Raw genomic sequence first — 26,927 nt, 5'->3', positions numbered from 1 at the left:
CCATTTCCCTTGTATAACAGAAGGACATTCTATTATAATGCTGCCCAGCTGAACTATTCATATTCTATTTATAGATCATTGTATTTTAAGACCCTAATTGAAATTTTAGGTTTCATATTTTGTAAGGAAGGTTCTTTTCTGCAGAAGTAATAGCTAAGTAGTGGATACATTTTGATGTTTTTAATAAAGAACAAAACTTCCTGTCCCCTCATATCTTTTTTTGTAGCACTTTCTTTTCCAATTCTCTCAATTTTTTAAGCTGCTACAGACAGGACTGTAGTGTTTCAAGAGGCTAAAGAAAATATAAATATAAGTACTCATATTTGGCTCTAGAAGAGAAAAAAGAAAGGTCTTTTGTTATTTAAAACTGACAGGGACTCTGAGGCATGAAAGAAATTATATACACCCAAGAAAGTGTGTCAGGCAAGGAAGATGAAGGAAGAAAAAGATACAGAAGGAAAAAACATCTTAAAAAGCATCTTTCTTAAAGATCTTAAAAAGACTACAAAACAGAAAGAGTGAGGTAAGTAGGTTTCATTCCTCAATCCAGAATGTTCACTGAACCCAATATGGGCATTTTATTTAATTTCTGTCAAAGAGGTACTCTGTGAATGAATCAAAGCAAAAACGTGAAACAAAGAAAAGTTTTCCAACCTTCTAAATTCACCAGCCAATGCCTCACTGTTTGTTTTTGAGCTGATTTTTCATAACCAAGACAAAAATCAGCTGGTAAATGGGACCAGGGTGACTTTCCTTTCTCACACAGCAGTCAAGTAAAATACATTTCATTTGCAGAACACAAGCTTTCCTGCTAGCTTGCTGCAGATCTCATTTGTTTATTCTCACAGACAACTTTTTAACCTTTTTTTTTTAACGCAATTTAATGAGCTAGCAATTTTAGAACATGTCCTTTTAGAAAGCCAAAAAAAAATTATACCAGTTCTATGAATTGGCTGCACTTCCTCTTTGTAAAAATACAATGAAAAAAAAAAACAAAAACAAAAACCTGCCTTCTCTCAGATGTTGACATATTTGAGTAAAGGAGCAGAAATGAGATGACCTATGTCTTATCCAGACATCTGCCACTGCCTTTTTATGCAAGCTTTGTCACCTATTCAACTCTCCCCACGTGTCTTGACTTCCACATCTGTAAAATGGGGAGAAAGCACTTGTACCAGCTCTCTGCTTTTTCTTGTACAGGGAATGATATTTGGGAAACAGCCCCACACCAGGGAGCAAGAGCTATAGGAGAGGCCAATCTGTTTATGAATATGAAGATTCAGCTTTTATTAGCACACAGCTGAAATCTGATGGAATTATTAATGATAATAACAATTCAGCTGACATTCATTAATTCGTTGATAGATCTTTATGAAATATGCCATATGATTTTTCTTCCTAGTGACAATACTTTCTCAATCTGAATTTGCTCTTATTCTATAAACAATACGTGCTCAAGATTCATAAGCTCTTTAAGAATAAAATCCTTCAAATCCATTATTTTTTTTCCATGAGGAAAATAAATGTATGTTGATTTTCTTGGAGAAGAGTCTCAGCAGAAACTGTGAAAGTTTTTCTTGCTCTCTCTGAAAATGATCTTTTGAGTTCTTTTGGGTCAGGAGAGGAAAAGGAAACTAGCCAGTTTGCACTCGTTATATGAATTTATATGCATAAGAGAAATCTCAGACAAGTCAAAGGGGACAGAGAGGTGATCACAGCCCAGACAACCTGCATTTGTTTTATCCTTATCTACCAGGTTGTTGCTAGACCTTACATTGTGTTTACTGTTTACTGAATTCCCAACTGATAAATATTCCCAACAATTTGGGAATATCACAGAATGTAATTTGTCTGCGGGTTTTCATCTTGTGTCTGGATCAGCTCTGACCCCTTCTTTCAACCTTCACCTCTTCATTTGAGTATGTTTTAGAGGGAGAGACGAACCTGTCTTTTGCCTCCTATAAGCCCTGTGAGCAAATCCAATGCTGCAACACACGTCCCGCGTGCTGCTCTCTGCCCTACCTCCACAGGACTTCAGTGTCAGAGAAGATGCTAGCTAAAAGAGAGGTACAGTCAGAAAAGAGTTAAAGCCTTGCCTCTACTTAATTACTGACAGTATATGTTCTTGTCATTCCACTTTTGCTCAATTAAAAAAAGAGACTGCAGTGTTCGCCTATTTAGTGCCCAGAGTTCCTTAAGATGTAATATATCAGATGTTTTACAGTGATTTTAAGTTAGATAATCTCAACAAATTTTTCACAAACATATCTAAAAAGATTATACAAATGCATCACACTCAAGATCCTTATGAGGGTACAGTCTTTTCTAGAAATCATCCTTATCTTTTTAATTAAACCATAGTGTATTCATTACTTCTTAGAGGTAAAAGCAAAAGTAACAGCTTGTTTTGTTTTCATGCATTTTGGACTGGGCAGCTATTCACTTAGAATCATAATTAGTTGTGGAGGAGGCAGATGATTTATGAATAAAGCTATGAACATACTGCATATTATAGTTCCTCCAGCTAAACACTAATAGGATTCCTGCTCACCCAAGGCCTGATTTCAAGAATATATTAAAGCATTTCTAATTCACCAACACGTTTCATGGTCCTTGCTTGTTTTTCTTACTCTTGGTCAGAGATACCGTGGTCAAACAGTCTTGATCATCAATGGCAACAATGAATCAGTCCAAATGGACATTTTAGAATGACTCATTATGAACAGTTATTATTGTTACTTCACAGAAATAAGTTAGCAAAAATGGATCACGTGCAAAGATGAAAGACCAGGCATGCAGCTCATCAAAATAGCACAGCAGTTTATATGTCAAAAGAACTGTATTAATTTGTATCAGTTCAGTACAAGGCCCAGTTTTGGTGACATGAAAGCATGAGGAAGAAGATCAGTTAAGAAAACAGTTATTTTTATCTGGTTTACCTAGAAACCAAAACAGATGAGCAGTATAAATAAATTGCTTACTTATTTATACTCAACTTCTTTTAACTCAAATTTGAGTTCTACGATTCTATGATTCTATTAGATAAACAGAACTCTATGGGACTTTCAGCAATACTCATATATCTTCAGCCTGTCATCTCAGAACCAGCTCCTGCCCAGTCAACTATCGAAGTCACGTTTGCCTTTTTTCTTTGTTTTACCAGATGTATCGTATGAACAAAGCTACTGGACAGAATAGGTGCTGTGAATATGATGGCTTCCAACCTCATAAGTTTATGAAAAGCATATCACAGGAGTGTAGGAAAAAATATAGAAACCAAAAGTCACTTAGCACTCTGCTCCAGAGCGCCAAATAAGACTTTTCAGAGGCTTTCTAGGAACTTCAGATTTGACAGAGTACATATGAGTCCCATCTGCCTGGAACAATCAGTCTGTGTTACTGAAGGCATTTCTTCTTATTAATCATTAGTCAGAAGTAGATCAATATATTACACTCTAATCAAACAATAAAAAGCAAGCAATGTGGAAGTTCATTTTCAGAGAATTACTGTTATAACAAACAGTTTACGTGAAATTGAGGCAAGAGAAAAGAAAAAGGAAAGTGAATGGAAGGCATTGAGAATTATCATAGTAACAGTTTTTTAAAGTAGATTTAGCTGTTATGTTTAAAGCAGACATAGAAATTAATGATTCCCCTAATTTGGGCCATCATGTTATGATCTGCTTTTCCTACAGTAAGCGAGCATTTAAAATGGAATAACATAGAGTAAGGTTTAGCATCGCTGAACAGACTAGTAATTTGCATTATCTTGATAAACCAAGGATTGCTCAAAGATCATTATTCTTGTCTCTGCAATAAGTAATTCACATGCAAAAACCATCTTTGAGAAGGCCAAGCCTACATAGCAGACCACTCATTAACCAGCCCGTGGGACCTGGGTAATGGTTTTAAGTAGCAAAGATGCAAGTCATAAAGCAAGATGTTTCAGCATCCTCAGCAAAATCGTTTCATTATTTTTAGCATCTGTATCCTGTCTCTTTCTGCTGAGATGAAAACTACAGAAAATATTGATTAAATGCTGGTGCGTGCTGTAATTCAGAATGATTCTTAATTCAGAGTCAGATCCTGAGAATAGAACATACAGTTAGATATTTGCTGTCACAAGTTTAAGTTAAATCATTTAAACATGATACTGAGAACTTCATGTCTGCAGCTATGGCCAAAAAGACCGCAGCTTCCATAGATCAGGATGTCAGGAGATTTATTAAGAAAATCAGGACCACTCACAATGACTCAAGGATGATAAGTAGCAGTGACCACTCACAGCTAGGGTGTACGTGCCTCTAAGCCCAACAGTGAGGGGGACACAGCATATCCAGCATCCCTCCTCACTCACCTCATCCCAGCCAGGTGCCTGGGCTCCATGGGGACCTGCCACCACCACCACCTCACACAGCTGCGGTGCCAACAGCAGTATGCAGCCCAGAAGGTCAGCTGGATCTCACCTGCCTGACTCCACAATTTATCTTCTTTGGGATTTGTTCTGGATGATTTTTATTATTTTAGGGAGGATTGCATCAAGGGGCAACTTTGAGTAGTTTATGAACTTTGAAAATGACTTCAGTTGAAATACCAGACTTGAACGACTCTAAGAGGCCTGACTTTTGGAGTTTGATGAATTCTCCATTCCCTGTCCACTGGATTCTATTGACATTTTACACTTCAAGTAGGCTCATGTACTAATTACTTTTAAAAATTTTATCCGTGGTAGGTTAACTCAACATTTCTGTATTTCTGCAAGTTGAAGTCAGCTCTTGAATTTTATTTAAACACTGCTTGCTGAAAGTACCCTGAAAGTTCTCAATCTCATACCTGGGAGCTTCTCCAAAAAGGACAGCCTGAATCCTCCAGACATCAGGACTCAAGCAAGCAAGCAATTTGTCCTGGCAAACAAACAGCTTTCCCTGTCTGGACTGTGAACTCTTTAAAGGTTCTCTTTATTACTTGAGGTTTTTGCAGAACCTTGAATGCATGCACCATGAATCTGAGCCTTTTAATATTCTCGTTGTAAACCCCAATCCTACTATCAGTAATTAAAATTTTCATTTTAAAAATAAAACTTAGCAAAAGGCAGGTTTCTGAGCTATGGCAGTTTTTTACTACAGTACTTTCAGAGCTTACAGACAGTTTTTACTAGATTGGAGCCAAGAATTTTTAAGAGTTCTGCCAAAAGTAATCCCAGTTCTTTCAGAATTAGTTCAATGCTCTATGGGCTTCAAATGCCATTTTGTCACAGCTTTAGCTTCAGAGCCTACCTGGACACAAGCTGATTGAAATTGTTTTAGCTGAACACCAAGGATCAAAGGCTTAAATGGAAACAATTCTCATATGATGTTGAAAGTACTATTATACTTCACCATGTTTTTGCAAAATCAACACAGTTAACAAGTTTCTGGGTTACTTTGGCAATGCCTTATATTCCAAAACGTGCAAAACTATTTTCCTATCCACTAGAATGTCAGAACTAAAAGATTTGCAGAAGCTTCCTTTGGAAATGAAATAAAAATAGCCTTCAAAAATCTGAATTCTCCTACTATCATTGCCGGTGCACATGAACAATTTAATTTGGATTTGCTAAGAAGTGTAACAGTCACACATGCTAATTATTTAGCTTGTATAGAAAGAAGCACAAAACAAAAAGAAAGAGAGATCTGATCAATAACAACCATTCCATCTAAGCTACATTTTAGTATTTGGAACTACATGTTAGGGACAACGTATTGACATTTTTTTTTAGCTACACCAAAGTCTTTTTCTTTCTTCACGAGGTATTCACACCATTTTTCTATTTTTGTTTGAGCTCTCCATATGTGCAAAAAAATACAGAGAAGAGCCAAATAATATACTTTCCTAAAATTGGCTATTTCTGATAGGAGATCTGATGAAAGAGAGTGGGATCATGTATCTTATGCTGACCGTTTTTTCATAAATTCAGTTATGCATTTAATTACACCATCAGTATTAATATAGGGCTGAGTAAATGTACAGACTGTAAGTAATCTTTTTTTTCTCAGTGTGTCCTTTTAAACCTTACAGCTTTGTGCGCCAGGTTATTTCAGCAGTTTGCCATGGCACATTTAATAACAGGTGGATATGATTCCTTTGATATCCAAAGAAAGTTTGTTATCAAGAAATGTAAGCCACAGCTAAAGGTCCATAAAGAAGCCATGTACTTCCAACCAACTTGTTACAAAAACTACATCAAAACACTACTAGTAGTAAAACTCTGCTATTTGATCTCATGCATAATTAAAAAAGGACCAAGGGAATACTCAAAGCACAAAATGAATGTAGGAACTCAAAAGAAAAGCTGACAAACAGCAAAAATGCAGTAATCTTGTATGTATGCACATATAGCCAAACAAATTCACTGTTCATCAAATTAAAAGGGTGTTACAGTACCATCAAGGCAATCTAACAAAATTGTCCTATGCTGGATTCTGAAATAAAGCAACGTTCAAACACAATTTAAAACAGCATTTAAAAATGCCTACTGAAGAATTCATAATTTTACAATCAGGGAGGGCATTGTAAGGTATTTTGAACAAATTTAACTGGTAGAAATATTTTGAGATTCCCTGGGTAGTCTTAGCTTTCCGTACTGCAGGAGACTGTGCTTTACTAGTTTAACTACTCCTATGCCTTGTAAGACTTGAAAATCTTTTAACAAGTATACAAGCCAACAAATGCATCCCCAGTGTTAATGGTGCTTAAAGCTGCTTCCTACGGGAAGAAAGACTTCTCCAAATCTCATTTTGATGTCCTATTACCAGCTAAAACAACAAGAAGTAGTGCTGGATGTTGATGTTTCTGCACATGATTCTTACATCTGTCTTCTTATTCCACTGATGCATTTTCAACAAGGCACAGGCCACAGTTAATTTAAAAGGCTTGCAGAGAAAAATCTAAAGCATTGCAGCAGCTTTGTTAGCTGCAAGGCACTTCAGAGTGAATACTTCTCATGAAAACAATGTCTGACTGAAAGTACTAAGTGATGCTCATTCTCATATTATAGAGAGCACAGTGCTGACACCTCTGAAGAACCATTTGGAAGTAGGAAACTTTATGAAATGCAATGCCCATTACAGCACTTAGTTACACAAAGCTTTGCTTCTTTGCAAAAGCTGCATCGTGTTTGGGAATTTGACAGACCCTTTTCATGGTAGCTGACAGGTGAAAAGAATTACAGCTATGCCTGTGAACATGTGCAAACTTCTGGTACTACTGTACCCGAAACAGGAAAGCTGCTTAGTACTCTGGGTGAATAGGCATGCCCTAAAGCCACATTTCAATGTCAGGATAATTTCATCAGAAAATTTCTAAACTCTCCCATCAGAAGCAGGCAATTTGCTTCCTACTCACTGCTTCAGTCCAGTCCCTGCTTCAGCTTCTCCCCCTCTGTTGGCAGGCTCAGAAAGCTGTCAGTCACATCACCAGTAGGTCCAACTCAACTTCCAGTTTGTATCTTTTAGCTTCCACATTAACAGCCAACTCCAGTTCATCAGCTGTTCACTGGAACTGGTGCCAAAGGGTCTGATCCCTTCCTACAAGCCGTTCCCAAATGCAGCTTTGATAGATGAGCAGTGGAATAGAATATGTACCCTACCAACAAGAGCACAGCACCAGGTTAGGTATTTTGCCAAACAGCATTGTTAAATATTTAAGGGAATGCTCTGGGATACAGCAATCCCAGCCATTTCAGCTCAGGTTTCATCGTGTCCTTAGTCAATGGCCTGTCCTGTAACATTCAAGTTTCGCTCCATAGACAATGGGAAGGGACAACATCATCCTTTTCAGGTTTTAAGAAGAACGGAGAGGGAATATATGTGCAGAGCTGGGGTTTGGAAAGGATGTGGAAAGGGATGAGGCACTAAACCAAGCTGAATATGAGCCAGTTATGTACCCTTGTGGAAGAGAAGACCAAGAGCACTAGGAAGAGCATTACGTCCCCTCTTTTTCATGCTGTTGAGACAATACCTGGAGAGCTGGCTGACTGAACACTGGAACTGGTTCCCCAGAGAGACTGTGAAAACTCCAACTGAAGATACTCAAAATCCAACCAGACAAAGCTGTGAGAAACCCATTCAATTTGACCCTATTTTGAGCAACTAGATTGGACAGATCATCTCCAGAGGTCCCATTCTACCCCATCCTCTCTGCAGTTCTGAGAAATGATCTACTAAATCATCTTTTGTAGAAGTACACAGTAAGGACTGGTGATTATGTTTTTTAGGTTATTGCTGGGTTGTGGATTCAATCTCCTATTGTTAGATAGGTCTAGCAGCTACTGACAATTTTGAATTACATTACATGTTTTAAGTGAAAAATGCCAAAAATCTTTAACAAGCAGTTTTTAAATATGTGTCATAAATAGAAAGAAGTAATATGTGATTTAAAAATAGATTTGGCATCTTTACATCAGTCACCCTTCCTGCTTGTATGTGATTGCAACTAAAGAAGTCTGTTTACAAAAGTTTATATCTCTTTTGGAGATAGAGTGACTGTTCAACAAGGGAAGCTTCCAGCATAAATTGTTTATCATGTGAATGTCTTGATCACTTCAAGCCTAACAAAAACTACCTTCAGGAAATTCTGCCACATTCACTGGAAATGAATATGTACTGTCTGAAGCTCAGATTTTCCTCTATGGCTGCACGTTTCTAGCAATGCAATATCAGAAAGAACACAAAATCTTTTCCATTTGTCACTCTGAAGGTATTTCAGACTGTATGGGTTTCAAATCTATGTCTAATTTTATTCTAATCCCACTCTTGGGCATTAATCCAACTGAGGTGACTAGACTTATACCCATGCGAATGAACTCTAACATGATTTATTTCACCAGTAACAACAAATAAGATGTCTAATGAACCTCCACCAGGACAGAGTGGTCTCTTCTTGCAAAACTGACCAACAAAATTGGTTTGGGGCAGCCAAACTTTCTCCAAATCATTATAATAGTATCAGTAGCTCAGAAGTATCAGAACCAAAAGTAGCATAAGAACTTTTTTGATAAATATTGAGATCAGGTATTCAGAAAATATAGTATGAGGCTTACAAAGATATTCAGATCTCATCCAACCCTGCTGCCTGCCCTCTTGCAAGTTTTGTGATGAAAGAAAAAGCCGTGAAGCCAAGAGCCTTGCTGCCCTGCAAGGGCCTTTGAGTCTAAATATCCAGAAGCTAAATCTAGGTCAGCCTTTGAACTTTATGTTTTGGGAAGAGTGTCCATGGCTTCTCCTCTAAAGAAGAGAACAGAAATAGGACTTTCAGGGGGCAATTCAGACAATCCACAAAGATCTCCCATTTGCTAGTGGATGTTAATTTTGACTAGAGAAAGAGACTGAAGCAAGGAGGTTTGTAGTCTACACACTTCAGGTAGAAAAAGTTAGAAAAGATGAATCTGGTCCTTGAAACGATTGATGTTATGCTTAGTTGATAACAGCTGGATGCTGCAAGGAACAGACGAAGCAAATATTACTAAAACAAATACTTGAGCCTTATCTTAGCAAACAAACTGTTCCAAGCAAAAAAACAACACTGTTACATTGAAGAGACCTTGATATCCTATACCATACTATTTCTAGGCTGTGAAAAAGTGAAAAAATACTTGAAAACTTGCCATTTTGACATTTTTCTAGAAATAGATCAACAGTCAGAATGCTGCTTTTCACACAGCACCCCTCTTGTGCACTGTGGCGATATCCTTTCAACTACAGCAGAATGAAAACAATCACATTTCTCATCTCTCAAATGGACCAGATAATACAGAATTTGGATCAGTCTGTGTTTTTCATTAAATTGGACATGTTTACAAGTCAGACAAAAGCAATACTTGCTCAGATGACCTCCTTTCCTTTGCTTGGAAGATTTATTGAAGGCAATATAGAATGGCAACAATAGTCAATCATAGGCAGCAGACTGCCCTTTTATTAGGCATATTGAAGCCAATTAATCTAAGTGAGCTTTCTCCCTTTATCTCCTGAGGGCACATACTGTTAGAATGCATTAAAAATTCTGTAGCAATAAATAAAGGTGCTGAAATTATTCATTTGAACTTTGAGAAATTATTTACAAGCACTTGAGATGCTAAGTATTAACACTGTACATTTTCTGCTGGGCAAAGTGCCTGCTGCTGTAATTTGTGTAGATCCAAGACTTAAAAAATAAAGCTCTAAAACAAGGCTTTGTTGTACAACCATCCTTGGGGACAGCATGGAGAGAAAGGAATGCCTGCAAGAGAAAGGAAAAGCAGCAGGAAAACTGAAACCTGCCTTACACTGAGTAAAAAACACTGAGTAAAAAACACTGAGTTGATGCAGAAATCTCCACTTAAGGTTATAAGTGAACTAGACACGTTTGCAGCACAGAAATAATCAGTTACTGGGATTCATTTCTAGATGTTGGGTTATCTGCCATTTACAGGAGATAATAAAGGCCATTTGAGGTGAAAAGCAATTCTATAATAATCTTATTAATTATGAAACATCAAAACCCAAGATGTCTTAATTCATGTTCTCATTTTTGCAGTCCATGTGCTTCTAATTAGAACTCCTGTAATGTATTCACTTGGGAGGCATATAGGAAAAGTGAGTAACACTGTAGCAGCAGCTTCCTCTTTTAGGGCACACACTTAAAACTCTCCTTTATTCTTGGATTACCTCCAGCATCCTTCTTGGATTTCCTTCACCATAAATTCAATTAAAATCTTACCAGTCTCACAGCTGGGGCCAGTGAAGCCTTGTGGGCAGGCACACACATTGGAAGCAATACAGGCTCCTCCATTCCGGCACCCATCTTTGCAAAATGCTGGAACAGTAAAAGCATAAGAATTAACAAAATTACCCTCAGTATCCACACAGGTGTCCCCAAGCCCCGGCAGACTGAGACACAGTCTGATGACCAGCACAATCCTCACAGCATTGACTGCAGAGGCTGCTTCCTCTGAAGGACAGAGGTCACTAAGGATTGTTTATAGCCCCCCTGCCTCATTAGCCAGATGGACTGACAAGCTACAGGAGATTAGAGTAAATCATATGATGGCAACAATCTACATATGTATTCCTTCCTATGCACCAGGAAGCAGTGAATCAACTCTTCTTAGGATAACACTGTTCTTAGCATCCTAAATAAAAGCATGAGCATAGCAGGCACAAATGAGCACTGAATCAGCTGGCTACCTTCCTCCATCATTCAGAGATTAAATTGGAAGATAGTCATTTGCCTCCAGAGATTCTGAAAAACTCAAAAACATTTACCATTTACAATTTGAAGCCAATCCCTGGATTTGTTTGTTGGTACACTGCAATCTGAGAAGCTGCGCTCACATATTTAGGCAATTCAGCATTCTCCAGATATAGCTATGAATATTTAGGCTTTTCAGCATTCTCCAGATATAGTTATGCACTAAAGAAATCTCTCTGCAGGCACAAAAATGCAACTGGTTCTGATATACAACACAGCAGCTGTTTAATTGCTCTGATCTGCAATATGGAATGAGCAATTCTCTGCTCACACGAAAGAACAGAAAACAAGAGTTGAGTGCATAGTCCAAAGTGCGCAGCTCTGGGGGCAGTGGGCCCTGCATCTGTAACCAGCCACAGGATGGGGTCTGTAGCCCCATCTGAGACACAAGTATTAGGAATGTGAGCCTTCCAGGTCTCCATTCTGAGGCTTCAGCCTCTTGATGAGACCCTTATATGGAGTGCTGGTGCAAGAGGGCCCAGCGAAGGGAGGCCACAGCCATCAGAGATGATGCTCTGCCTGAAGGACACCTACGCCACAGCTGGGGCTGCAGAGAAGGACACTTTCCACTAGGGTCTGAGACTTCTGCACACTCCTTTAACACAAAAGAAGAAAGGAAGGGTGCAGTTTTCTGCAGCAGTGGGGCCACATGTCCTGTGAAATGTAAGATCTACACTCAGACCTCTTGACCAAGAAACACAGGTGCTATAGGGTTATACACCTTGTCTTCAACCCAAAGAAATCCCAATTACTTTTTCATGAGCTGACAGACCTTCACCTGTGAGTTCAAAGATCAAGGACACTTCTGAGAGGAGCAGCTGAGGTTTGAACCTCCTCAGGCTAACTTGGATTTCCTTCTCAGAGGAGAGAACTCAGTGTAAAGGAGGTCATTTACTGACATCTCTCACATCTCTCCCTCTTTCTCTGTGTTTGGCTGGGAATTGACAATGCTAAGATGTTTTACAGATGGGTCATTATGTTAGGAATATTTAGAAGAATCATACTGTGGCTCAGGTGAAGAAAAAAACACCATTAAGATCATAAGCAAGCTTAGCAATTAGAGAAATACTGGGCTTGGCCTTAACACAGCAGCAGAATGAATCTATGTGTCGTTATCAATGCTAACTGAGGCTCCATGGAGTCTGACACCTAACAGATAAAGTGGGAACTCTTGGTATGCAATTGCTGTAGTTAGACCCCTTCTCACATCTGAGCCAGTTCCCTGAAGTTGCACTATTTTTGTTATCAGGTATTTTCTCCATTCAGTGTTATGAGTTTGAGGACTCCCAGGGACTTGGGCCCAATAGCATCATCCCTTCTGACGTGAAATACAACAGAAGTTAAAGCAGCACTGTGTCTCCACCAAGTGTATGCGCCATACTCAAAGCACTGCGAACTCAGTCACATGCAGGGTCCCCGTGTACCTACCTATGAAGATCCTCTAGTAGGTGCAAGACCTAAATGCCTAGCCCAGCATTTTGCCCGTCTTCTTCAAGGTATGGCAACAGATTTGTATTAGCAAAGCACCTAACTGACTTCAAGGAATGCTGAATCCCCAGGTTCTCAGCCACTTACCTTTACACACAGTCCCATTTCCAGTGTAACCCAGCTTGCAGACACAGTTGTGCCCACCCACGGTGTTGAAACATAGCGCATTTTCATCACAGTTGTGCTGGTTTGTTACACACTCATCATGCTCTAGAAAATGAAAGAACAAGGGGATGTTCTTGAAGTTTTAAAATACACAGAAGCTTTTTAATAAGAGAGAAGTAGTAGTTAGTGATAACTTGGCTATGTCAACATGAAACAATGTGGTAATTAGGTTATGTGTTTTTAACACATACTTCTATGTGAGAAATGTGTTGGAGCACAACTCCACTTTCATTAATGGAGAACTATCATCATTACACTTTTCACATAGGCTACACGGTTCTTTTAAACATCTGTCAAAGAACTGGCTAATATATTGAAGATCCATATAATAATTCTACTGCATAACTTACACATGCAGGTTTATCCTGCATGGGATTCATAGGATTTCCTTCAGAAAGATGACCAGTGGTGCAAGTCACACACTCCAAGCTGCAAGAACAGTTTGCAGAAGTCAGGACTTCAAAATATAGTCCTTGTTTTCCTTCACTTCAGTGTGTACTCTACTCACTTTTAGTTGAGTTAAGTAACCAGGAAACAAAGAACAGGCTGCTCCTCAGAACGAGGGACAAAAGAAGCATGATCTAAGTGTTTCTGTTGGTGAACATTTTAATGTTTTAGTTTGTGGTTCTTTAAAAAAATGGAAAATGCAATTTCAAAAGAAGATGCTTTGAAGTATCTTTTCCAAATGTCAGAAGAATTGCTTGAGTATATTCAACATGCAGTATCTTAGTCTGTAGGTATCATGAATAAAAAGCTTCCATCTTCTGAAATTATTCCGTGTATTTTCTTTAAATCAATAGTATTTACTTAAACATAAATTATCTCAGAGTACCCAAAAATTTAATTTCGGTAAAATCAACTGTTTGGGGAACATAAAGCTACATAATCTGAATCAGCACACATGAACTAGTCTGCATCTGAGGCTTTCATAGCCACTATTCTGTCCAGGTTTTACCAAATCTTATTAGTGCAGCTTACGGCAGTTCAGACTACGACACAAGTCTTAAATCTGAAACTAGATGCTCTTTCTTCCCTTGTCTTGGCTATGTCACACTGCTCTGAATCATCTGCTTTATAATAAAGAATTGAAGTCTGCGCATATCCCGCAGGACTGTCAGGAAAATGAATTTGTTAACACTTGCAAATCACTATGGAAGAATTCGACTTGCTATTCAATACTAGCCATAAACCACAGGAGTATAAAACTGGCAGAACGGCACATCCCTAATCCATCAGTAGACATAAAGTGTCCTATAGCAAAACAAATACCCATTGTTTAACAGGAGGAAAATCACCAAAATGTAAATAATCAATTTTAAACAATTCACGGGGTTCTTTAGTTTGCTTTATTTTGGTTTAGGGTTTTTCTGCTTATTTTATAGCAACATCCTGATGTCCTTGTTCCAAACAGGGACTGAGTCCCTACTTAATACAGCCAAGCTGAGGCTGCAGGCCTCCGCCCTGAAGCGTGAGAAATAATTACTTCGTTCTCAGCATTAATAACTAAAACTGATATTGTTCACAAATGATCCAGCCCCTCAAATCTGGTTACGATACTTGACTCCAGCCTCCCACCGCAGTGTAATCTCTCATGCTGGCTGAAGTAGTATTTATATTAGATCAGTCATAAAATTAAAGAATGTCGCGCTCATACAAATGAGGTTAAAAGTACTATCTCTGCTGCAATCATATTCTGGCTTTGTTTGTGTTAATATCATGATATTATTTATATGTAATATGCCATTTAAATATAAAATATACACTGCTTTCTCATTTGTAAAAGTTTTATGTAACGTATGAAAGGAAAATAGCTATGGAAATGTAAGAAACATTATGCACTCAGCAGGCCAAAATATCTTGCAAAAACATTATTCTGGGATCTCAGGAGGGGGGGGTATATACAGCAATACATCACACTGATAAACTCAGCTCAAATCGCTGCATTTGGCAAATTAAGTATCATGCTCAATGAGAAATGCCACCATCCACCTCATGCCTTAGGGTTGCAGCAGCATCCCCAGCATGCATAGCAGCTCTTTCCTGTGGACAAAAGTATATTAGAGAAAAGCAGCTGAGAATGGTCTGACACCAAGAGGAGCAGCTTTAAGCCCAGAACAGTTCTGAAAGCCCATGAGGGACCCATGCCAAGCGAGTTTGCTGATGGTGTTCCAGCACAGCCAGATGTTAACAATATGGGTGAGTCCACCTTGCAGTACCTGGGCCTCAAAGACCATATGCATAGATGTATGGCCTCTGTAGAAAAAAAAAGATAACTGTCACCCCTGAATGTATCTTCATAACATTTACTCTGTAGACTAATAAAATCTGAAGAGTCTTTTAAGATGAACTTTTTAAAAAACAGAATTTAACTATCTATCAGCTACATAACTGAGCCTGAATTCAAAGATAATATTCTTGGTTTCCACCAGTTGCTGTGAGAAACTTCAATGTTTTATATCCTTCTGCAAGAAAGCTCATGGAGGATGTCTGCCTATGGGGCAGGAAGAGGGCCCACCACACAGCCACAGAAGTATAAGTACAGAAACAGACATTTTAAAATGATAGGAATAAAAAATGTCATCAAAAAAGAATTGGAATGTTTTACCTTTCACCTAGATCAGTTACCCTGCCTCATCTGAGCTTGGGTTCAATAGCACTGTTTAAACCATTTATATGTAGTACTTCATATTCCTTCCATTCTTCTTCATATTCCCTCCATACATATTGAGAGGCACCATACAGAGCAATCAATCTGCACTGCACGGCTGGCTCTGATGTGGACGGATAATAAATGGCTAAAACACAGAAGGGGAAAAGTCCTGCACATAAAGCACCTTATAACATTCACTCTTTTAATGTATGGCGTATCATCTATAGCAATGTTGAAGAGACTATCAGAAAGAGCTTTTTCCAGAATTCTCTATCTAGCTTTATTAAAGATAGAAATACTTGATTGTCATGAAAAAGGTGGTTGATAATTCTTCATTAACTCACATTTAACATTTTGTCCTCTTATTTTGCTGAAATATTCAGAAAGTCATCTTGAATAGAGAGGACATGGAATGAGCTCAGCAATCTTTAATATCAATCTAGAAACTGTAGAAGCAGATTGGGCTGTGCATTATAAAGAAGCAAAAAAGCAATTCATAAAAGAATTGTTTAAGGATAACCATGAATATGACTTCTTCCACTTTTTAAAGTTTGAAAAACGGGATAGAAACATCATTTGCATTATTTAGAATGTCAGTACTGCCCAAATATATTTCTGATGCTCCAAGAATCAAAAGTGAGGTCATTCATTTCAAGCAACTTCTTAGGAAATAATACGACACACATTTAACAAATATCCATACTTACTTCACTGCACACCAAAATGATGATGGGGCAGGGCCAGTGTAGGAGTAGTACAGTGGCAAGGAAATAAAATTGACTTCTGGAGAGAGATTTTAACCATTAACACACCCACATTTGCATAAACTTTCTATAAAACCAAATGCACTAGTCTCAGTGATTACCTCTAAAGCTATATTATCTAATAGATCTAAAATCCATTTTGCCAGGACTCGCTGCTCAACGGTGTTAACATTAATAAAATCTCTGCTCTGAGAACCAACTGAAGTTTCAAACACATTATATATATTGAATAAATTATGTCTAGAATGATCTCTTTCTAGATAAAGAAAGTTTCACCTCCAAAACGTGCTACCGCTCTACGCTTAAACAGTAGTAAGAATGGGTTGATATGTACGTTCAGTAAAAAAGCAGAATGATCATTATGACACATGGTTTAAGGGACACAAAAATTATGTGATGATGTAATTAATGCATGCATTTGGATGTGCAACAAATCAATTATACACACATACATATATGCACAGAAAGTGATGAATTTTATTTTACTTTGCTGCTACTCCAGAACAATTCATGTGGTTTCCTGGAGAAAGATGTCATTTCAGAGGATTTTGAAGGGTAAAGTACTGCATCCTCAGGAGATGCAGTGCTGGCATAAACTCATACAGACCCACTGAATCATATGACATATGACATGGCAGATGGGGATCTGTCCTACTGCTTTTATTATCTGTGCAGAGATTCTTGCAGAACTTAGTAGAAGCTAACATGCTGACCTCTAGGTGTGTCAACCACCTCCTCCTTTTATTTTCAAAGTGCAGAACGACATCAGCCACTACCCTTCCTACTGTATGTTTCACAATTAAAAATAAACAGAAAATCTGTAAAACATTTCCCACTTGCATACTGCAACTTCCCAATACTTGTCCTGCACATCCAAATTCTGCAAACATCTACACAAAAAAAATTGACATAGAATCGAAATCAACAGTGGAAAGGAATTATGACTGAGTTGCACCTCATACTTGTGGGTAAAGAATACAATGCCGCCAGTTTTCCTAAACCATTCACTACCAGCATTGGAAAATAACCACTTGACGTATAGAAATTCATAGAAGTTCCCACATATATATAAAAAAAAACCATGCTTCTCCATTTGTAATCTTGTAAAACCATGCAACTGATAACCATTTTTGAGTGCAGGAGCTTGTGAATTAAATTAAAATCTTATAAACAAACAGAATATTTTAAGTATTTTCTCCTCATGCTATCTCTGAATTCTGGAACTCTAATTACTTTTTGTCACCTGTCTCCTTCACATTGATTCAGTACAAATCAATGGAAGTGTGGTGATCAGCTGACAATTGGATGTGGCAGTGAAAGTGACAACAGATGCATCACTTGAATTATCAGCACCCAACACACTTAAATGCCCACTTACAGTTTATCTTAATTACAAGCTCTTTTTCTCATATAATTAATGTACAAGACAAAAATCAGTATTAATTATATAGGCAGTTTGGAAGACATATTCCATTAGGATCATTAGAGAAATGACAGATGGTTAATTTCTTGAAAGACTTCATACTAGACAGTTTAAACTCTAATTAGCAGGGTTACTTGTCTTAGTATATGCGTAGTATTTTCAATGAGCAAGTGGCATAAAATTATTAATGATTATTGCTACAATTCCCATATACTTAAGTCAAATTTTTATATTGATATTTCTCAACTCTAGTATTTCCCAATTCATTTTTCTATGGGCATTCCCTAATTCAAATGCAAAATGGAACCCAAGCTTTAATCACTCACAGTTGCCATCATATTCTTTATCTTAGTTAACACAGAAGTCATTAATCATTAATTAATGACCACCAGCAGCTGTCCTTTGTTCAAGCTGGGGATATGAAAATCCATGTTTCCCCACCATAGTCAATTTATTGCTAATCTTGTTACTTCATTGATTTTCACCTTCATCCACTTCCATATATTCATCCCTCTCCTGGTCTTCATTTTCTTTCTTCAGTGCAGGCATAAACAACTCTTTTTTGTAAATCTATGTCTAGAGTTTTTCTACTTTTTATCTTAATGATGTTGATAATAAAAATAGCTGTAGGACAGCATGTTCTATTTTCAAGGTCTGTTCAGAGATGATCTTGCTTTCTGAAATGCTTCTCTGTCTGTAATTATTCAGCCCATTGTTGTTCTTCAGGGAGAACAGCTGTCATCATCTCATCAGATGTCTACTCCTCTCTTTTATATAGTAATGTATTTACTTATTCCATATTTGGTCTTAAGGTGATTAAAAAAAAAAGGGAAATTGAGAAAATTATGACAAAATCTTAGGAAGAAACTGAGGGTAAAGTCAAAATCCAATGATCCTTTTCATATCCATTACAAAAATAGTTCCAGGACTGCACTGCATTTGTAGTATGAAGGGGAGCCTATATTATGGGCTGTTACTTACTAAGGGTTAAAAGCAGCTGAAAAACACTTGAACAAGAGAAAGCACAGACCCACTCTCCTTGCATCTCTCTGTGAGGTTAGGAGTGTTTTGCAGAAAGCTCTGAAGTGGTTGTGGCATTGAGGAGACCAGAGACAGATAGGAACTGAGCTGGTACTTTGGTGTGTTATGTGTGCAGCTTGAACTATTTCAGTTTAGTGCAGTCAGAGCTGTCATTTGAACAAAGTTGGAATTGTTGGACACGGGTTTATGTAAAAACAGTTCTACATGGAGGATCCCAAAACTGATGATTATCTGATTTGAGATTTTGTTCCAAGGACTTCATGGATGTCACACACAGAAAAGGAGACCATAAGAAGCATTTAAAAATGATGATACATAGCCAGCTTAGACTACAGAAGAAATCTGCTTATGCTGATGTTGGATGCTTATAGCAATTGAATGGGTTAGCTAAACTAAACCATGATGTTGACCTTGTCTTGCACCCTGCTTTGACTGCGTGATTAACTAATTACCTGTTTAAATACCTTGATATTATCTTTATGCATAATGTGTTTCACAAAAAGAGAAATCCTGACACTGAATGTAATAATGAAATCCATCCCTAAAACATCTCCTGCTTCCAAACACTTGTGTTTTGAAAACTCATTTTAAGAAGATTTTCCATTTCACAGCTCATCTGAAGAAAACTATTTCACACATCAAAACCTGCAAAGGGCATACATGTTTTTTTCTTACTCTCTTGCTTGGACTTCAAAACTTACTCTACCTTTCAAAACATTATGCAGTTGTTCTTTCTACAAGATCTCTGTGGTCTTTTTTTTTTTTTTTTTTTTTTTTTTTTGCTTTGCTTTTTGTTTTGTCTTGTTTTGTATTTTGTGTTCTGGGTTTCCCTCTTAGATGAAGAAATGTGAAACTCTTAGCTGTAAGTCTCTTCAAACTGTCCATTGGCGGTAAATCCAGTAACATATTTTATGCCTCTAATTGGGGTTTACAGACTCCAAAGACTTAACTTGAGAAGCCCAGCAGGCAGGTTGAATGTTGGCCCATCCCTTCCTTTCTGTAATATCTATTCATCATGTAATCAGTGCTAAGATCTCCTGGAACTCAGGGGGAACAAAGTCATTTTCAGTCCCCATTGCAATGGGCAATTTGATGGCTAAAATATATCCTTCCAGGACTAACATTATTCCCTCCATCTTTCCCCATCACGTTTTAACAAATTATTTAATCCTTTTTAAACCCAGTTAAGTTTCTTCATCCTGTATTATAATAACGAATTCCAGTTTTGTGGAACAAAATGTATTTTTGCAAAATACTCAAATTCTTCCCACAGCAGGTTCTACAGTACAGTTAGTCAATATCACTTCACATAGCAGTCTGAGAATTTTTACACATTTCAACAAGTTAGGCAAAGGAAATATATTGAAAAATATTTAGTATGACAGCTAAAGTAAAGTAAGCTTTAATTTATCTCCTGCTTCCTCCACGTCTGCCATTTTGTATATTCCTTCTTGAATAGAAATGTTTAAGGGAAGGATTTTCTAAATAACTTAGCATAAGCCTTTCTTGCCTAAAGGAAAATCTGTAACTCTCACTGATTTCAATGGCAAAACTGTAAAGTAAATGCAAAATAATTTTGAAAATCCCACCTTAAAAGATTTCAGTCTAGACATAAGGTCTGTGACCTTGTCAGGCACTTCTTTTTTGCTGCAATTCAAACTGATCTTTTAATATCTTGTCTCTTTTATCACTGACATTTTAAAATAAGGTTTCAGTGTTTTAAAAGATATTTCATGTCTCATTTCATGAGATGTTTCTCCATATATTGTTATTTTATTTTTTATTTATTTTATTCTTGCTATGGGTATTATCTTTTCCAAAGTAAATCTTTTCAAATTCCAACTTGTACTGTAAACTAAACATCCTACGTACTTACAATAAACAGATGCTTTCACAATCTTCTATTATGCTGTCAAAAGTGACAATGATAGCAAATTCTGCATCTGAGGTACACCTCCATATATTATTGCTAGTAGAACTGCCAGACTAGAGCTATAAGTATCCTACTGCAATTTCCTTAGCAAAAAAAAATGTTTATTTTACTTCTTACCTTAATGCTAACCCTTTTCATTTACTGTTCCCTTAATTAAAGGCTCCATGTTACACAAGTCTGACACCAGCAACAGATACTTATATTGGACACTTGGCCTCCATGCTACACATTTCTGTTATACAAATAAAGCAGAGAAGTGTCTCTCGGAGTTGCTGCTGAAGCTCATAACTTGCAGTCTGTTCTTGGATTTTGCAAGTAACAATTTGCAGACCATCTACATAACCAGAGGGCCCCACACAAAACACTGCTGAACAACACTGTTTTTTATCAGCAAGGAGATAACAGAAGGATAGATACGCAATGGGACAGCAGAAAGATGTCTAAGGAATCAAGGACCATTCAGAGTTGGACTCACAAACTAAAAATGTAGTCAGAGCTCTCTGGAGACAGGTAGTGCTCCTTTTCCATTCTTCTGGGGATGTCAACACGTCCAGAGTTTGTTAACTCATATTTCAGAGGGTTCTTTGGAAACTACAATAACAATTCACACTACTTTTATCATGGACAGTGCTTGTCAGATGAAGAAAATGGAAGGCACTACAATGCTGAAAGAAATGCTGCTTTTGCTTTGATCCTGATCTCTTCTTCTGGAATAACTTAAGTTACTATGACATTGGGAAACAAATGGTTTTCCATCCTTTTATGCAGCAGAGAGTTCTTGATGCATGAGATAGTTCACCTCATTTCCCTGGAGGTGCTGTGACACAGGCTTTCAGATGACTCACTCGATGTCACTATTTCTGCCAAGACATCTGTAGTGGTTGAGCTCAATGGGGAATAGGTCTTCCTTCAGTGTTGCTCACCTAGTTGGAGAAAGAGTTCTCAACTTGAAAATGAGGGCAAACATATGCTGAAGTGGTGGCGAAGCAGAATGATACTGAATCTTTGATTCCAGGTCACCCTTGATACTGTTTTTAGTGATGGTTCTGATTCTCCCTAGTGCAGATGCTCCTTGGCAATTTATGTAGGTGCACCAAAACAGTATAACAAACACATCCATCACAACCACTGCATTTAAGATGCCTTCCCTGGAAATAAAAGCACTTGGAAATTAATACATACAACTGACCAGATATTCCATTTTCTCAATACTGCGTCCTGGGTTGCCAGGGTGAGCTCACCTTTGTAATCCTACCTTTTTCATATACTCCTGTTTGAAGAAATTAGAATTTAAGTTGAGACACTGTGTGGAGGACTTCAAAATAACATGAAGCTCAATCCCTGGAAGGTGTACTAAGTAAAGAGTACACCTCAGCTACCCCTGGCAGACTGGAGTAACCGTGCAGGTGAAAGTCAAACACATTCTCTATTTACTTCTCAGACAATAAAGCTATGTATACAAAAGTTAAGCTGAATTCTGCATCCATTTCCACCTTCTAAAGAGCTAGGAAAAAAGTAATCAAGACTTACTAAATATGTGTACATCCCAAGCTTATTAAAAACACAGATGAATAATTAAAAGAGATTAGTCTTGATGAACGCCCACTTTTCCAGAAATCGGCCTCTTATCTCAAAAAGATGTGACCATTCTATGGCCACTTTGAAAAATACAAAGCCTTTATCTTTTTTTTTTTTTTAGATGCACCATCACTGAAAGGTTCTGTAATTTTCCAAACCCTGAACATCAAAGTTAATACTGTGTGACAGCTGCTATGTTCCAAACTCATGACATTTAGTGGTCTGTAACAGGGTAAATGACACAATTACCTCTTGTAATTACTGTTGCTAACAATATATTTTCCCTGATGATTGGTCTATGTGACTCAGAGCTGCTTATCTTTGTCAGTCCAGTCCAAATCTCCATTTCTATGTGACTTAGACATTAACTTAGTAGGTATTTACAAATTAGTTCCAATATCTGCCAAGACAGATATTTGGGATATATAAATTCATCATTTATTGCATGGTTAAGCAGTCCACCACTTTAACATTATTTTGCATTAGAAAATAAGCATTTTAATGAAATACTGTTTCTTATGTAAATCAAGTAGTCACTTCTATTAGTAATACGTTGGAAGGGAAACATGCTGAAACACATAAACAAATGAAGGAATAAAATGCAAATAATCATATTAATTTTTTTTAAACTCTTATTCAAGAAGAAAAGCATGAGATTGAAATACTAAGATACTTAATTCTCATTGCCTATCCATAGCAATTTTAAAGAATACCTAGAGAAGACATTGGTATCTTTTGACTTAAATCAGTATGAGTTATGGACTAATCAAATTAGCTGACAGCAAGTGTTTTTTTGAAATATCTTTCACTACTAATATATAGAACAGATACAATTGTTTGTTCTGTTTCTCTGGAGTATATACCTATGAGGATGTGTAAAGATTATAGCATGTAGGGTCAGTACAAAACAGACATTGTCTCTGTAAGATGGTTTGTGTACTTGTCAGAAAATTAAAGAAAATCTCATTCGAAAACTCCAGAAACCTTTTAGGTAGAACAGTCTCCTATTTTATTGCCAAGCTTGTTGGCAGAGCTCTCAGTTCTCAAGAAAAACACCAAGACTTACAAATTTTTCACTGATTTGATGGAGAAAAGCATCAATTATTTGCACCAGAAAGTTGATTAACATTTCTTGTTTTAACTTTTCAAACTCGAAGATGCTTCTAGTATTTTCAAAAAAAACCATAAGTATACAAAATGAAATGAATGAAACAGAATAGTTCTGTATATTTAGAATGCCTTCAGGAAAAACCTAAGCATCTTCTGTGGACACATTATTTTAAATACTCTGCCTCACTGTATGTATCTTCAGTAGCAAAAGGGAAATTTCATCCAAATACTTCAACATTATATTATATTGGAGCAAAGAGTAAATGATGAATGTTCCCTTTTGTATCAACATGACTTTTCAAATAAATGATGATGACTTGGCCAGTCTTTCTCAGGGCATCACCTGAGCAAAGGCCTAAGAATGGAGCCCAATGTATTTTCTCAGTAGACAGTATTTGAACCTTCTTGTTCACTTATTCTTTCTGACTGCCACAGGGTGGTCCTGCCTTTACATCTTTCTTCCTTCCATTTGGGTGAACTGGTAAACAGAGAAGATTCTTTAACTGAAATTAGTTTTAGTTAGAAAAAGATGAGTAGAAAAAAAGCATCAATTTAGCTTCCATGATATGAATTTGTTCAGGAGCAGTCACAGCCTGGCTGCAAATTTTCATGTGGATCAGAAGTAAAAAGCAAAAGCAAAAATACAGGCCTTTCTTTGGGATTACTCAGACGTACACCAGTGCCAGAAGAGTCAATGAAGTGAATAAGCCCAATGTGTTTACCTTGTGTAACAAGACATTTCAGGGTGCATTTCAGCAAGAAATGTGTGCAAAGAAGGACTAGCAAGTAAGAAGTTCATGCTGTAGTTGAAAGGTTTGTACCACACAGTGTTAAGCAAAGCCACTCCTCAAGCACATGGATGGAATAGAGGATTGTAACCTAAAAAGCTGCATCCGAAATCATTTAGCTGCTAATTTGAAGACACAGTTTGATGTAGCAAAGTAGATCGATCTGTTCTTGTAAGTCAAAAATTACCAGTTTGAAAGAATCACGCCAGTGATTATTGATAAAAAAGTATCCAAGAGACTGAGGCAGGATTTGTAACAGATGATGACAAATACCAAGTCACATTGACTTTGTGAGTTGACTGACAGTATTAAACACAAGTCAAGGAAATAATATGCCATTTAGCATAGAGCAGTCTGATCTTGAAAGATTTCAAGAAAAAAAAACAAAGGGCACAATATGTTTCAGGAATCACTGGCTATATAAATACACTTATATACATGGCTATATTGATTTTAATTGTAGATGTATTGAATGTTTATGACTACAACATAAATAAATAACTTAAATAGTTCCACTTCTCCTTTTTAAAAGCTGTCTTGCTCCCAACTCTCACTGGCCTTGGCTAGAGTTCCTGTGAGATCAGGCTAAGCTCTCCTGGCATGAGCTGGTCACCAGCTGACTCAGACATAGTAAATGTAAGCCATCCAACTCCCTTCATTTGTGACTCTCTCAATGAGACAGCATCAGATTCCCGTCTCCTGAGCCAGAAAGATCTTTGCACCTTCAAAGAAATTGTCTACCTAGTTTCCTTATCTTTGCAGTCTATCTTTTCGCAGTTTGTGATCATCTATAAAAAGATGAATAATTTCTGTAAAAGAATTAATCATCCAATATTGAAAATCACACACTCATTTATTTGTCAATTGAATACATTTTCTTTTTTATTGAATCAAATTTTATCCTACCAAAGATCCTTTAAAGTGTGCTGGGTTTTGATCAGCTGAGAAATCAATCCTGCTGTAATTGCTTAGCCAGATGAACAGTTGCTATGAACTAGGTCAGTAACCAGGGAGGAAATCAGCCCTAAAGAGTATCCTCTTAAAAGAAAAGTCTAGCTCCAAATTAAAACAGCCTGTAAACTAAGTTGTCAATGATAACCTGATCCAATCCAAGTAAAGCCAAAATATTCTTTGTGTGAGATACAGCAGATACATAAAAATGACTTGTGTTGTTATCTAAGTAATGCAGTAGCACAGGAACAAGCTCTGTCTGAATGATCACTCCTCTATTAGCTTTGTGAATTATCTTACAACTAGAAAGCAGATATTGTACAACATAGGAGAGAATCTGTCCTGAAAGAGGATTGAGAGCCTGAGGATTTTTGTAAGCTGACATACTGTAAAACAGAATGGAAACTGTATTCAAGAAAATCAGAGGCAAATAAGCTTTGAGTTGAAAATGCTCTGTGCATACAAGCTGACTTCTAGAGTGTTTATTACTAGCAGAAACCATGATTGTATAGCTAGACTCCATCAGTGTAGTGGTTTTAGGATTACACTTTTCATAATGCATATTTGTTCATGCTACTTTTAATATAACTTGAGGGAGAATCACCAAAATCAGAGACGGAAAAGACAGATGGTTCATCTTGCCCACACCATTATAAATCCAGAGCTCCTCATCATATTTTCTCTGGTGGTTTGCTGACTAAAACATTTCCTTACTCAAGCCATTGAATGCCACTATAGAGATGTTATAATGAGGCACTGTCAGTGTGCCTCATTATTTCTCTATCCCTTGCATCATACTGTACAATTATTCTTAGTCTTTATTTAAGCAGAGTCAAAGAGTTCAGCTACTGAACAAGCTGGAGAACTTACGGAAAACTCGAAACGTTGCTGATCTCATCAAAGTGAAGGAAAAAAAAAGCAAAAAACAGTTTTTGTCATAATGCCTCACAATACTATATTTTCAAATAACAAAGTTGGTATATGACTGATCTGAGATCATAGACATTTTTAAACTTCTGTGCAGCAGTGAAGAGTGCACAGCACTGCTGAATAAAGTTGCATCTTGTAGCCATATTTAGTCACTTATTAAAATGTGGCCTCATTTACCAATGTACTAAGCACTATCAACTTCCATTATCTCTGCAATGATTTGTGTATGCTTATATGTGTGTGGAAAAGTAGGTCATTTTTATACCATTAATTAACCAAGGATGAGTGTGCAGCTTTAAACACTGAAGCTGGATGACTTAATTCAAGCCTGGATTACATCAGTCCCCTAGTAGTTTTCATCCCAAGCAATTACATGAATCTTACAAGAAGGGGTTGCAGGTGCTAAAACATAGCCCACATTCCTTATACATAAGCTAGATTTTATTTCCCATTGTAACTAAGGAGAGACATTCTCTTTCAGATTCTCAGAATTCATTTGTGGGAAATGAAATGTACAGTTAGAACAAAAATAACAAAAAATGCACAATATTTTTAAGTATCCATACTTCACCCTACCTGAAACTTTTTCCCAAGTATCTGGCAGAAAAGTCTAGGCAGTCCAACAGAGGTTTTTCTCAAGTATCTCTGCCATTAAGCATTGCTTCTGCTGCGCAATACAGGAAAAGATGTGTTTTCCCTCACTGTTTATGTCCTAAACAATTGATGTATTTACAAGTCAAAAACAAACCAATGAAATCTACGTGGAATCCCACAGCTTTGTGAACTTCAATTTCTACATGTCAAGTGGAATCATTTAGCTGAAGGGTATCAGAGTACCAAA

At 37.2% G+C, this 26,927-nt stretch overlaps 1 protein-coding gene across 1 annotated transcript in view; it reads right to left on the bottom strand.

Moving 5' to 3' along the window:
- NELL2 (neural EGFL like 2) overlaps positions 1-26,927 on the bottom strand; it is a 141,988-nt gene that overhangs the window by 26,871 nt on the left and 88,190 nt on the right. The window contains exons 14-15 of the mRNA XM_052668499.1: positions 12,841-12,963; positions 10,735-10,830 (exon numbers count right to left, since the gene is read on the bottom strand). Coding sequence (XP_052524459.1) covers positions 10,735-10,830; positions 12,841-12,963 — 219 coding nt within the window. The remainder of the gene's footprint in view (positions 1-10,734; positions 10,831-12,840; positions 12,964-26,927) is intronic.

Source organism: Tympanuchus pallidicinctus, unplaced genomic scaffold (assembly GCF_026119805.1).
Source record: "Tympanuchus pallidicinctus isolate F22 unplaced genomic scaffold, pur_lepc_1.0 scaffold8, whole genome shotgun sequence".
Classification (NCBI taxonomy): Eukaryota; Metazoa; Chordata; class Aves; order Galliformes; family Phasianidae; genus Tympanuchus; species Tympanuchus pallidicinctus.
Note: the sequence above shows the minus strand (reverse complement) of the source record. Positions and strands in the feature narration are given on the sequence as shown.